The sequence below is a fragment of the Eschscholzia californica genome, unplaced genomic scaffold (genome assembly GCF_041429995.1).
Source record: "Eschscholzia californica isolate CP2 unplaced genomic scaffold, dmEscCali1.0.p SCAF_2, whole genome shotgun sequence".
In the NCBI taxonomy this organism is placed as follows: Eukaryota; Viridiplantae; Streptophyta; class Magnoliopsida; order Ranunculales; family Papaveraceae; genus Eschscholzia; species Eschscholzia californica.
Window position 1 is genome coordinate 61,947,246 of NW_028238309.1, and position 15,068 is coordinate 61,962,313.

The 15,068-nt window shown below is 37.7% G+C and overlaps 2 protein-coding genes across 3 annotated transcripts; one reads left to right on the forward strand and one right to left on the reverse strand.

Moving 5' to 3' along the window:
* The first annotated feature begins 3,333 nt into the window (after positions 1-3,333).
* On the forward strand, positions 3,334-8,657 carry LOC147559991 (HIT-type Zinc finger family protein). 2 transcript variants are annotated; one of them, XM_086661984.1, is made up of 9 exons: positions 3,334-3,549; positions 3,815-3,891; positions 4,632-4,800; positions 4,886-4,917; positions 5,779-5,820; positions 6,594-6,674; positions 7,321-7,409; positions 8,315-8,365; positions 8,465-8,657. In XM_086661984.1, the coding sequence occupies exons 3-9, from the start codon at positions 4,715-4,717 to the stop codon at positions 8,486-8,488; spliced, it is 405 nt and encodes a 134-aa protein (XP_086518110.1). In that variant the 5' UTR covers positions 3,334-3,549; positions 3,815-3,891; positions 4,632-4,714; the 3' UTR covers positions 8,489-8,657. The 2 variants fall into 2 exon arrangements, with proteins under 2 accessions (XP_086518110.1, XP_086518111.1); XM_086661985.1 differs by having other exon boundaries at positions 3,387-3,549; positions 3,792-3,891.
* Positions 8,658-8,911: 254 nt separating this feature from the next.
* On the reverse strand, positions 8,912-14,830 carry LOC147559992 (Regulator of chromosome condensation (RCC1) family protein). Its single transcript, XM_086661982.1, has 9 exons — positions 14,659-14,830; positions 14,066-14,331; positions 13,087-13,280; positions 12,935-12,982; positions 12,115-12,187; positions 11,768-11,939; positions 10,132-10,563; positions 9,850-10,041; positions 8,912-9,205 (listed from the first exon to the last, which is right to left on the reverse strand). The coding sequence occupies exons 2-9, from the start codon at positions 14,316-14,318 to the stop codon at positions 9,151-9,153; spliced, it is 1,419 nt and encodes a 472-aa protein (XP_086518108.1). The 5' UTR covers positions 14,319-14,331; positions 14,659-14,830; the 3' UTR covers positions 8,912-9,150.
* Between the last annotated feature and the right edge of the window lie 238 nt (positions 14,831-15,068).

Below are 15,068 nucleotides of genomic sequence, written 5' to 3' on the forward strand. Positions count from 1 at the left end.
TTGAGGAAACTCGCATATATATATTCATTAATTGAACCACAACATTACACGAGAGGTTTTATTCCTTTGAGAACTACATGAGAGTTACATAAGTAGTTCTAGACAGAACTTCGAATGCAAAGTGTCTCATGAAGGAAAAGGAATTGACAAGACACCGACTCAAAACGAAAGACCCTAAAGATCCGACGAAGAGAAAAAGATCTTTAAGATCGAGAATGAAAAGACCCTAAAGGTCGACAGAATAAAAGAACTAAAACTAAAATTGCCCCCAACCGAGATAACTACCGTCGTCAATGAAGGTAAATCGGCGTCACCACTGAAGAGTAGCCGCCACTACGAGGAAAACCACCATCACTACCAAGAAACCACCATGATCCAATCCACCGAACCACCACCATTTCGTAACACAAAACAGACTCCCACCATCACCATTAAAACCACTCAAACCCACCAAAAACACTACCTCTAGCCACTACCTTATCTTGTTTTCAATGCCACAACCACTACCAAATACAACAACACAACCCACCACCATCATTTTCGTACAAAACCCCCGCAACCACCATACGACGCTAACCAGACCACCATCGCTTCCATTCAAACCCTTCGCCACCATCAGATATCCTAAAATGACCACCACAATACACCACGACTACCATCTCATCAAGAACACAACGGCTACCACACCGATTTGGGACCTTAGAAACTATTGATGGAAGGAAAACTAACTACAAACCCTCCCTTCGCCGGAGGAATAAACACAAATCTGGTTGTGGAGAGAGAGAGAGACGATTTTGGAGAGAGAGATGAGAGAGAGAGACGCTTCTTATAATGCAGTTAACTTAGAATGTATACTTAGAGCACATTCAACCAATTTTTTTTGTTTCAAGACCTTCAACCAATTAGTGGAGAAAAATGTGGAGAGAACAGTCTGGCTTCGACTTCCATTTTTTATTTTCATTTCCAAGTTATAAGAAACAGTTACCATCTAGTAAGCGATGAAAATCAAGTCGAAAAACTGATTTTTATGAAAAAGTCAATACCCCAAGTAAGTGATATTCTTTTTTTTTTTTTTTTTACCTAATGTTCTTTATGTGATTTTTTCTGATGATAAGTAAAAAAAATTAAGATATAAATAAAAAACGACTTGTGATTTATGGACTCCAAGTGCTTTTGTTTTTTTTGCATTTGTTATTTTTCTAAAACTACTTTACAACATTACAAACTTTATATTTGATTAGCACAAGGTCGATGTAACCTACCAAGCTCTGCGGGGTGATGGACATCAGGATGAGGATTTCTATTGGCCCCTAGCTTGTCCTTCTAGATAGGAAAGAACGCACGACACTTTGTTCTGCCACGCAAGTGAACACAAGGTCTGCTTATCCTTCATCCATTGAATTGTGAATTAAGACGCATTTAATTCCATCGAAACCAAGAGAGGGATAAAATGATTTTTAAAGAGAGAAGAACCTGTTGCGAGAGAAGTAAAGGGAGAACAATAAGAAAATAAAATATTTTAAGAGTTGGGAAATTTACGATATGCCCGCCTAAACTAGCTCATCTATCCTAGTAGCCAGAGAGAAAAAGTACCATGACGTATCTAGTCTGATGACTTGACTACCCGTGGGTGCCCATATCCGCTCGTGGCTTCCACCCTGAATAGAGGAAAATATTTAGAGAGTTGAAAATTTTCTAATATTTTTTTTTGAATTGTTCAGTGTGTCTCGAACCCTTAACCTCTAGGATGAAAGACTATACATACCTCTTACCACTCCAACCAAGGGTTTTGACATAATTTTCTTATATGCCTGTCTGAAGGAGCTCATTTATCCTGATAGCCAAATAGAAAAACTACCTCGTATCTAGTCTAATGACTTCACTACCCGTGGTCGTGGTCGTGGCCCGTGGGTACCCATACCGGCTCGTGGGTTCCACCCTAATAGAGTGCTTCAAAGCAAGTTTGTTAGTTTGGGGGGTTTTTGTCTCTCTATTTTTTTCTTTGGTCCTTTTCCCGCAGCTGAAAAACTTGAAGACACAGTAGTTCATAATCTGAGGACTTTGATGTTTGGGGGAATTACTGAAACCCCCACCTTTTCAATATGCACATTACTGAAACCCCCACCTATCATTTAGAATTACAAAAACCCCCACTTTTTTGAAATTTTCCGTCAGATTTAGGTGTCGTTTGACAACACTAAAATAAGTTACTTTTTTGTTTATTTAAGTAGAAAAGTCAAAAAGTTAGTTTGGTACGCAAAAATTATCGACTTCATTTGAGTTAAAATTTGACTTTTTTCTGAAGTTAAAATTTTTAGCTTTTGACTTCAAAGTAAAGTAACTTTTTTTTTAGACATTTATGAATTTTTCTTGACGAATTTTTTTTGTATATCTCCGCTCCACTAACACAACTAAACTTCTACCATACCATTCTACCCTCACCACCACCACAACAAGCATTGCACACCCCTCACCACCCTACCTTAACTACCACCACCACACCTTAACCACCACCTTTGTACCACCACCACCACCACCACACCTCGACAACAACCACCTCGTAGCTCCACCACCACTACCATCATCGTACCCTCACCACCACTACGGTACCTTCACCACCACCACCACCACCGTACCTCCACCGCCACCACCACCATACCTTCACCACCACCACGGTACCTCCATTATTACCACCATAACTCCGTCACTTCACTCACATACCTTATCCACCACCATCACCATACCGCCACTACCATAACTCCGTCACTATCACTCACATACCTTATCCACCACTACCACCACTGTATTTCCACCATCACCACCACCGCACTTCCACCACTGCCATACTTCCACCACCATCGCCACCATTTCCACCACCACCGCTGCCACCATCATATCTCTCTACCACCACCACCATCAAACCTCAACCACCAACACATCTCATAACCATACCTTCATGGTACCACCACTACTACCAATATCATCACTACTTCGTATACAAGAGTAGCCGTGGAAATCATAAATGAATTCAAATTAAAATCAAGTATCTCTATGAGAAAGAGAAATAAAATTATCAAAAGTAAATTGGGTTACCAAACTAACTTTTTGACTTATTTACTTATAAGTAACATTTTTGCCAAATATACTTTTAAATTTTTTTTACTTTTTTAAAGCAAAAGAACTTCTACTACAAGCAAAAGTACTTCTACTTTTGGTTGCCAAACGACACCTTAACAGCATGGGGCCGTTAGTGATGTGTATTGACCGAAATGCCCATTTGTTAAACAAGCCCAACCTTTATAAAGTTAAAAATCTGGGCGCCTTCTAGAAACCACGTGGGGGCAAATAACCAACTCTATCTTCTCCCACCAAGCCCCCACGGGAACTCGGCATTTCCGAGCAGATTGGAAGCAGCTCCCTTAACCGAAGGCCTTCTCTCTCTATCTCTCTCTTGTAATCCTCCATTGAAGGTTCTCTCTCTCTCTCTCTCTCCCTTAACCGAAGGCTCTCTATCTCTCTCGAAGGCGGCGTCCTCCATTGAAGCCGAAGGTACTCTCTCTCTCTAGATGGTTAGATTTCTTCTTAATTAGGGTTTTTAATTTGCAATTTTGTTGTTTCAAGAGTAACTTAATTACCTTTGAGGTCTCTCTGTACTAATTTAGTTAGTTATTAGTGTACATTTGATATGATATTGACTTCTAATTATGTTGTCTTACTTGATTGCTTACTCAAATTGGGGCTTTTTAATGGGGGAATATAATCATAATCATGTTCTTCACCTTTGGTTTCAGTAATTGCCCCTTGATGTTTTCAGGAACTGCCGGTTCTAGGAAGTGTAAAACCTAGCAGAGAGTCGTCGTCGTCGTAGCTACTGTGATCTCTTTCTGGGAGGTAAAGAACCTCTCTCTCTCTCTCTCTGTAACTTGGGTGATTGCTAAATAGTGACTGTATTTCACAAAATAACAGTTAGTTTCAGGGTTTTAAGAATAATTTAAGTAAAGAGGTGGAACAAAGATTACAATGAAATATACCCTTTGTCGGTTTACTCTGATTTATTCAATTTGTTTTTCTTTTCATTTGTTTTTCTTTTTTCCTTTCATAAATATTCAATTCTCCTTGAATACCAGTGTACCCAATTTTTATGCTAATTCTCTCACTATTGACAACTAATCCTATTTTAAGACCTCTAAAGTGAGGTAAACTCGCAAAACTTACTTTGGTTTAGTGGTAATATGCATGCCTTTTCGCTCCACAAACCAGGGTTCGAATCTAACCCTTCCCATGCAGTTAACTCCATGATAGTATGTGCTGCCCACTATTCGCGGCCGGGATAGTGGTCGGGCATATGGTCATTTTCCTAGAGAGTATTGGTATATGATACACAACTGCGAAATACTAACCAAAATCATTTCTTCTGGGTCTAAACGACTCATTGTATTATGGCTTCAAGCTTTTGTAAGTTTGTACTTAGTAATGATAAAAAAATGCAACACAATTCCGTTGTTTTCATCTAACAAAAACTTAAGCCGTAGATTTAAGATTACTTGTTTCTCTTTTTAAATCGCTCGTAACCCTCTGAATGATCTTTCTAGGGTCGCTCGTAGCATATAATATATTTGTGTTTGTTTTAGGAGGAGTTTTTAAGAGAAGAAACGAGAAATAAGATATTGGTAAGTGTGCGGAGAAAATAAGTTGAAAAGGAGTGAAGGACGAAATGATAGGTAAAGGTCCTGTTCGGAACTGTCAAGTATGCGAAAATGCAACTTCTAAGTACAAGTGTCCATCTTGTCTTATTCCATAGTAAGTAATAAGTAGCATATACTAAATCCCCAATTCGATCATCCCTCCAATATTTTGCAATGCTGATTCTTTTTTTTTTTTGCAGTTGCTCTTTGTTGTGTTACAAGAAACACAAAGGTATACACAACATTGCTTTGACCTTTGAATGTTAGTTCGTTATGCTTTCATACAAGCCAGATATTGCATTGGACATTTATGCTCTTATATTTATTCGAGTACTAGTTTGAAGTATTAACTATTGGAAGATTAGTAAGTAATAACAATATCTAATTCGAGCGATTAGGACCTTAGTTATGCACGCGTGATATGCACATTTGAAAATGGAGGAACGGGAATGGGTGATTCCACATCAATTTCGATACCGTGTTATGTGGAAATACATATACGCCCGTTCATTGTTACGTGTGTGTACTCATTTTAGCTGAGGTACGATCCGACTACCGACTAAAAGTTACTGAATTCAATGGTTGTATGAACTCAACGTGTTGGTTTCATTTCTCCAGTCCGCAAAGTTATGTAATGCTTGTTGAAGTTGGGAGAATAGAAGACTGAAGAGTTTGGACAGATTATCTGTTTTTCAGTGAAACCCTATTACAAGAGTCTACTAAACACCTGCTCTTACGTTTAATGTTTTTCTATCTGTACAATGCCGTTATTTTCTTTACTTCATACCAATTTTATAGTTATTCTATTTTATGATATTTATCTCTCGAGTTTCCCTGTAAGTATTCAGCATTACTATTGCATCCTATTTGAAACATAAATAACTAGATACATCTATATAAGTATATATATCATTGATGCAGCTCAAGCAGTATACTGCAAATTTCTTGCTTGTATGTTGACTGTTGAGCATCTAAATATCTTGATGATTATGTGCTGTCAGTTTCAATATTTACAGTATATCACGTTGGTTTTGGTTAAGCATAGCTTTTGTTTTGCCTGTAAACTTTAAACTTATGTTTTTGTTTGATGCAGAAACTCCATGTTCAAATGAGGCCCCTTCTGATGAAAAACCAAGTAAGAACCATCAGCCATTGTTGTTATCGTATTACAAACATTTTTAAGATAACTTTGCTCTGGCTATATGCTTAATTTTCATATGATAACAAGGGAAGTTTCATGATAGAAGGAGCTGCATGTACGTATTAGTTTGGCTTTTATACCATCTTGATGCATTTCTCATTGGCTAAATAGAGAAAAAACTCAACCAAATCTGCGGTTAGGCATTTGACTGTGGATGAACGACTACTTGTGTCTTAGGAAACTGTGATTTGACAATTTTCATTGAGAGGATTGGCATTCGTTCTCTTTTCTAATTGATGTACGACCCAGTATTGTAGACTATATCTGATTCCCTGTAATTATCCGCCACAGCTGACTTCTCCCGAAGTGCTCATTCTCCCCAAGAATTGAAATGGACTTGATACCATCTAATCTAGCACATCAGAACTGTAAGAACCACTAGCCACATGGAAAGTCCACTCCAATAAATCAAATTATGCGACCTAACAATTCGCTACTCTTTGACTATATCATACCAAGGGGTCAGTAAATGGTAATTTATAGCCTTGCAACATGAACAAGGACCTTAGTTCCGTGGGGTAACACATAGAGCGCTCATTGGTGCACCATGCACAAACAGAAATAATAAGTACTAATTGAATAGGTTTTTACTGTTATCAACTAAACTGCATGTGGAGTTGCTGCAACATTATGGATGCCCGTATCGGCTCTGAAGTCCTACTTGAGCAATCTGAGATTCTGAGTATGTCTCCATTAATTTGATGCAGGTTTGGTATTGCCTCCAAAGATATCACTCCAAGTAGAAGAGCCAAATTTGTTGCTTGATAAAAAGAATCTGGAGCGTATAGGTAATTCAGCAACTTCCAGTAAATTAACCTAAACGTTTAATTTCAGTTAGCATTTTTGTTAGTTCATTTTCATCTGATATTTTGTTCTTGGGATTTGTTTAGCTTGTTACTCCTATTTCATACCTAGACGACGGCCACGAGGCAGCCTTTTCGTTCTAGTTTTTCATTTCAACCATGTCGCTTAGAAATGCGATATGTTATAAGTTTTAAGTCATGTACCAAGATTCTTTTTAAGATTCCTAGGAAGGTCCTTTGAGCTTATTATGGTAGCTTAAATAAAATTGAGAACATCGATACTACGGTTTAAATAAATGCTTTTCTGGAGTTCTGAAACAGGTCTTACGTCTTGGTTCACTTCGATTATAGTTCGAGTCTAGGTTTTGTGCATTGGTGGCGTAAGAGCTTGTATTGTCATGTGGTGAACTTATAAAGCCCATTGCATTTTTTTGATGATAGTTTGCTTCATTGGTGTTCTAAATGTACACTCCTAGTTCTTTCCTTTCGTTCTGCCCAGGCCCCACAGTACGTATATAGAGCTTTTTACGATGTTATAATGTTGGTTTGTAGGTTTCCTGAAGTCAAATATGTGGATATCATTATCCATCTTCCCTTCCTATATAGTGACGATAAATGTTTTATTTTGCAGCGGCATCTGATGAAGTTCGTGAGGCATTGAATGATGAAAAACTTAAAAAGCTCATATTAAGTATAGATTCAGCAACCAATTCAGAGAGTGTAAGTGTAGTTACTGCTACTTAATCTTCATGAATTCATCCTTTTGTTTTAGTATTTCTAACTAGCTGTTGCAAATTTATTAGGGAACCTTCGCCAGCCGCAGTTAGTTTTAGGTTAAACTATTCCGACATCAACTCATCTCTCTCTCTCTCTCTCTCTCTCTCTCTCAGTTTACCCAGACCTCGTGACACTTATCGTTGTACTGTAAACCATATCTTCCTTAGCCCCTGATCACCCTACAAATGCTGATGAAACACCTTAGACCTTATTTCCCAGATTGAACAAGTTTCTGAAATCTGATCTTAGGTCTGAAGTACTGATGTGAATGATTCTGGGTAATGTGATTCAGACAAAGAGAACGAAACAAACACAACCTTTACTTAGTGCTTTATACCTTACATCCTCTTCTGTCGCTCGCTGTTATCTTGAACTGTTTCCATTACTTCAACCTAAATGTTGAAGTCTATGTCCTCCAAAAATTGGTGTAGCAAAGAGAAGAGACTGCATGTATTATTAGCTCTTTAACCTGAAACCTTAACTCCGGAAGTTGTACCGTTAATTGAGAGGTCACTCGTAAATAAAAAATGAAGTATCAAGAAAGAGAAAGCTCAAGTTTTTATTGGATAATATTGTGATTCAAGGTCTTTAATCATTGACAAATACTGTTGTTGGAGTTTTATTTTTCGATAACACATGGATATTATGAACTCAGATAAGTATCTTTTTTTTTTTACTCAACAAAAAAAAAGTATCTTCTTTTTCTATAGCTTTTTCTTGACATTGTTAACTTCATAGAATTACTAATCGACATGGTTCAAGTTCTTGTTCTACTAAAGATATAGAATATGAGTTCTAGATATTTGAAATCTCCTCTGATTTATTTGTTTCATTTGTATTTTTCTCAGGAGCTTGATAAAGCCATGCAGAGGGACGACTTCCGAAAATTTACTGAGAAAGTAAGTCTGCTATTAAGTTGTACTAAACCAACCAAATACCCAAATATGAATATTTCATTGTCATTTTGTAAGCTTCAAGAATTTTGTTTTCTCTCACAGATTCTCTCTGTTATTGGCTCGTGAGGATGATTAGTCTGATGAAGCTCCAAGAAGATGAAGATGTGTCTTTAGTACGATCTTTGTAGTAGCAGTCCGTGTAATCAATTCGCCTGAAGTTGACTTTTGTGCACAATGTAATAGTGTCACATGAATCCTAAATGAAAGTTTGAAGCTAACTTGAAAGGATGCAAAATCTTGTCTAATTTTTACCTAGTGATGCCTGATGAATTATATATATATATACGAGGGTGTAACCCGTGCCCGTGGGGCACGAACAGTTCTTTTGAATGCATTTAAGAGCTGATACGCAGATGATGGGTGATACTCAGCCTAAAAGAAAGTTTAGGCGAATGGACGCTGAAAATTTGTCAGCCTGCTATTCTTACCTTTAAATTTTTCGTCCTCTATGAATCTAGATGTATGTTTATAGATTTTGGACAAAGAGAATTGATATCAAACATTTTAGCCATAAGTTAACATTGGAGCCATTGTCACATCACAAGAATGTTCTTCACTTTTTCCTAATCATTCATATACGTATGTTTGCTTAAACACCCAATTTTATTGGACAATAACGTTGCTACACGAAAATGGGCTTTTACAATTCTGCATTCCTGTGCAGAAAAATGTTACAACAATGAACAATGTACAAATGGTGAATCTCAAACAATATTGTTTTCTTCTGATCAAATCTCTTCTTCATCTTCGCATTTGCAATTTACACCATTCGGCAAATACTCCCTGAAAACTCAAAAACATTCCAGTCATATCCATATATCACTGAGCAAGCTAAATATAGATAGACAGGTAAATAAACAGACAGAAACCAGTAATGAGAAGGGACGCCAATGCCCAATAGTCTGATTTTATCGAAGATGTGATTATGGCGTGTTCGGTACCCAGCTTATACTTAAACCCATAAAAGTTGGGAGACTACTACAATTTTCAGGGAGAAAATATGAACTTATCGAATGGATTTAAATCTTAAAACAGGACTCCGTCTCAAATGCACTGAGGTTTCAGCTACAAAATATGTCTAAATTTGAGAAGAAAATTTGTTCCCGTATCCAATTTTACCAAACAAAATACAACAAGGCTACACAACCCGCCTCCTGGGACTCTCACTTGAACGGTTGAACCACGTGTGAGAGCCACGTGACTGAACAAGGCGGGTTGAGTGTACTTTTTGAACAAAATATAAGCGTGCACCAACTCATGTTAAATATGTGAAATGCACATAAATGTGAATCAGGGTCAGATCTATAGTAGGACATTCACTACCTTAACGATATTCCTAGATGAGTTCCAGATGAGTTATACCCTTGAGGAATAGTTGATTCTTACCGATCACAAATAAAAGTTATCAGCTGTAGAACTAGATATACCTCAATCTTTCACAAAGGCGTGCCAGAGCATCTGATCCTGTCCTACAAGCAATATCGCCGATCATGGAAGCATTTGAAAGGGTCACACTATCAGCAAGCATGAATTCACACAATTCTTTCAGCGAACATGCATCAGTCAGCACAGCTGAATGGCCCCCTCCTGCTGCTAGTTTACGTACCTCTCCAACACACCTGCATGAATACCCTTCCATGGAGTTAGAGAATTTTATAGAAGAGTATTCAGAGCACAAACCATAAGGAATGACAGCTTTACAGACATACCAATCAACTGGTGACGGATACCAAGCATATATGGATTTCTCATTGGCTGCTTGGCCATAACTATTATAGCCCCACCCATGAATTCTCCCGTCTCTGGTAGAAATAAGGGTATGAGAATGTCCGCATGCAACAAGTTGTACGCCATCAGGGACAATCAGAACAGGGATATTTCGGAGCAATGCATTTGACTCATTAGGAACACATGAGAAAAAACCAGTCTGGGGACCCAGCCCTAACTGCCCTGATTGCCCACCACCCCAAGCATAAAGAGCTCCCTTTACAGAAACAGCACAGGTATGCACCCCACCGCACGCGACTTCTTTAACTTCTATTTCATTTAGAGCAACCACTCGCCTAGGCAAGAGTTCTTTATCACCATACTGAAGGGAAACATGACCAAGCTGCCCCATATTCCCAAGGCCCCAAGTATATCTGAAAGATTCACAGGATGCACATGTTAATTCAAAGCATTTTACATAACAAAAAAATCATGGTACAAGGACAACTGAATCAGGGTAAATTGCGGAAAACCATAAATTATGAAACTTGTGGCAGCAAAATAAAACTCATAATCTACAGACCAACAAAGTAAAAAGTAAACATATCTAAGCAACAAGAACACAACCCTTATTTGCTATGTCAACACTGACACGCCTGTCCAAACTTGGGAATACTTCATCTTCGAATGGAACACCATAATGTGAAATGTTGTTTGTACTCGAACATAGTGCGTATACTCCTGTAGTTGTTTATGGCCGTAGTAAAAGTTCCTGCTAATGCGTTCTGTAATTACTTTATTTATTCTTTAAGAACAATAGTTGGGTTTATTCAACAATATCAGATACACAAGTACAAACTATAACTAAGGTGGCGTTTGTTTTTTCTTGTTGTATATATTTGGCTGACCTGAGTCTGACTTGCTAAGATCTGAGTAATCTGCCTCTGACTTGTTTCAGTCGGAAACATAATAGTCATTTCAGATTATTATAAAATACAAACAATGGGCTCACAACTTAGGGTTATTTTATGTCTGACTGGAATGGACTTAAATCAGCCTGAATCAACCATTCAGACGGGTCGAACACGCAATTCAGACAAAAACATTCTGAACTCAACTTAATTCATATCTCTAGTCATATCTGAGATCTGAATTTGATAAATAATACCATCTTCATCATAGATTCGAGACATGAACACTAAATATTCTTGTATGTGGTAATGAACTTTTCACTTTGGCTTTTCCGACACGATACCAAACTCTGGTATACGACATGTCCACTCCAAAACAATACCAGTACCATCGGTACATGGAAATACATCTCTGTCAACAGTTAGTGGAGAAGAAACTTTCCAATAAAACTGAGATATATTCCAAACTGTCGTCAGAGGATTAATCATCAGGGTAAGCGATAGTTTTCCCCCACCACTAAAAGATAACCAGGACATGTATACGAAATCAGTGTGAACTATCTCAGATCCATCCGCTCATCTTTCAGCTAACTGTTAGATCGTACATTGGATCTTAGAAGGGCTCTTGTAACTTTCAAGAGCCCGTTACTTGTGTCACGCGGAAAATCACGTTTCTCACTTCAATTTCTAGACTATCGTGGACACCAAAATCCTTAGTAACACTTACACCTCTCCATCTTCTGATATAGCTGCTGTGTGGTACTCTCCGCATGACACTCGGGTTATCTTCACAATCTCTGGGGCTTCGTCAAGGAACCTTGCATAAGCATTTAGAACTCGAGCCTTCTGTAGTCCTTCACAAGTAACACCTCTCCCAAGCTGACCATATTCATTGTATCCTGGTTAATCATAACAGTGGCACAGGTCTAGTTAATAGTTAGTACAAAAAAGGGTTGTGAAATGTTAGGAGTTCTCCAGTAGTCTGGTTTATCTTGAAGAGCTTCAAATCTGTCAATAACAATGCCATCTCCTTTCAAACATGGAAAATCTATCAGTTCAAGGAAAAGAAATTACCCCATGCTTGTAGCAGGCCATCCGCTGACAAAGCCACAACATGAACTGCACCGCAAGATACTTGGCAGACAACCTGTGCAAAGATACAAAAATATACGGAATGATTTTCCAAAATACGATGGTTCGAGTAAATTATCTATTAAGAGAAAACCTAAAATATAAAATTAGAGTCTGATAATTTTGTGTTAATTAAGCAGCACCATTTGCCCAACTCAATCGGTATATGCGAGCGACTCACTAACAAAGAGAACAGAACAACTAGACAAAAAGTGCTTCTTGTAGAGTATGAATTGCAACTGTCTTACAAGATTGCAGATTAAACATGATAAGCTAAAATTTCACACCCCACCAATGTTGGCGCCAGATATATCTCAGTTTAGTATGTTAAACCCAGTTAACTGAGGAACAGTACCTAATAACTACGTGACGTCATTCTTCGAAACCACCATGCTAGTACTTCTAGCATCAAGCTAATTGAAAACCATGAACCAGATAGGTCTCATAAAAATTTCAGTTGAGAAAGTTCACCAGGTATACTAAAGCCAGTATTAATGTTTTAATAGAATAGGACATTTCTCCACAGTCCACACATACATGAAACAAATTTTTTTGACTAAGATGCTATGTAACACGAATACTCCTCAATACCTTTTGGCATGTAAGGTACAAGTATTCATTTTCGATACTCATACTGTAGATTATAGTTGGCGCAACCAGACTGGACTAGGACCTAGACTTTGGTCTCGGTTCATGTCTGTTACTATGAGGTCGTATACTCTAAAAATTGATAAGAAAATAACCAGAAAGAAATATCTTTTACCGTGTTTGGAGTAAAAGCCCCCCAATATGGACGTGGATGATTTGATCCCTGGAAACACAAGATCACAAGACATATAACTTCTGGAACTGATTAAAACATCAAGCATATGATCCCATGATAAAAAGAAGAAGCTACATGGTTCTGCATTATACCTGATTTTGCCCCCAAACCCAAAGTCTACCACTGGAGATGGTACCATCGCTTTCACGGGGTTCAGCAATTGCAGCTGTACAGTGTGCTCCACATGACACAGATTTCACAAATTCCGTTTCCAACAACTTCACCTTTTTAGGATGTTTACTAGCCTCCTCGGAGCCATCTCCCAACTGACCAAAGTCATTTGCCCCTAATCATAATATAATGATACCTAATAAGTTACAGTCACGGAAAGGTAAAACTTAAAAGGCTAGATAGAATACAGGTAAAAAAACAAAAAGAGAACCTAATATCTTAATTCAACAGCAAGTACAACTCAATACTTGCAAATTGTGCATAACGAAATAAAATATCATCCCCAGCCATGAATAGCTACCATGGCTTACACATATAGAGTGAAACTACCATTATGATTAAAAAATATCGTCCTAGGGATCAATTTTCCATTAATCGGAAAAATCAGATCAAGGATCTCACTCTGAATCAAATTTGGTAGCTAGCCAAACTTGGTATTCTATATAATGTTGAAATAAGAAAGACAGAGATATCCACGGCCTCTGTGAATTATAGACTAAGAACAAATTTCCACATGCAAAACTTCTTTTATGTACAAAATGTCTCAATCTTGATTTCATTAAAACTACAAAATAAGATATTTTCCCATCGTAATGCAAGCAATTTAAGACCCGTTTTGGACATTTTTACTACAGTATGAAAATGTATTATCTTCAGTTAGCAAACCTTTCTACCCATCACACTAAAAGGGAAACTATAGATGTCCTTCAAGAATTAGAAATGAACATTTATATCTACCAGAATGGTATCTCAGCATCATTAACATGAAAGCCCGATCTCTATAGGGAATATTGTTGTAGACTAGCAAATCACATTCTGCCTATAAACCAATCGAGTAATCACTCACACGAGAATAAGAAATGAAACAAAGACTCCAGGATAAGGAAAGAGAGACCAAACCCCAAGTGAAAAGTGACCCATCTGAGGCAACAGCGGCAGTATGCTCACGCCCACAAGCAATATCCAACCAGCGCGAATTGGCACCTCCTGGACAGCCAAAGAGCTCGGGAGGAAGGTGTTTTGGAATCCTCAGGTGAGATTCTTTACATTTTCTCCCCGTTTGCCCACATTGATTATATCCCCATGCATAGATTGCACTCTTGGTTGGAAGGATTTGTGGTTTTGATTCACCTAAAAGAGATTCAACATTCATTCTTCGCGGTTTCCTAACAACAAAATTTGGAGCCATTTTAGGATTTCCCAATAATCATTATGATATTACACCCTAATTTCTATTAGAGAATCAAAAGCAACAGCTCCATTTCATAACATTCAAACTTGAATCTTTCATGTGAATTTGATTTCCCAAATTAGAATACAATAGAGGATTAAAACTAAATTATCTAGAAATGATGAAATTCTGAATAGAAACAGATACTACAGTGAGAACATGGAAGAAAAATGGGTAATTTAGGGTTTCAATTTTGACCCAAATAGAATAGAGCAGAAAAGATTTGAACAGATAAAACAAGAACTAATCAACAAAATTTTACCTGAAATTAGAAGTGGGTTTTGGATTGGATGGCGAAATATGATAAAATTGAAGTTGAAATAGTAGGTATTAATCCGTATTTGTGGCTTGTTGGTCCAAAAATTTAGGGCTTCGGGAATTTGAGATTAAATGTCGATAAACTTATTTGGGTTTTTTAAGTTTAGCCCCGTGACACTAATAAGTAGTTGAGTTTATCTCCCTCTTTGACTACAATTGAGTTTACCCCCCTTCGACTAACATTTCCTGTCAGCATCCTGGTAAGAGATTATTCTCGTAACAGAAATACCCCCTCTTTACGAAAAAGTACGAAATCACCCCCAACAATCTTCACTCTTCTAACCTATAATAACCATCTTTCTTATCCCTTGATGCTCTTGTAAAACTCGTTGTGGATAGGAAGTTTCTTCTATT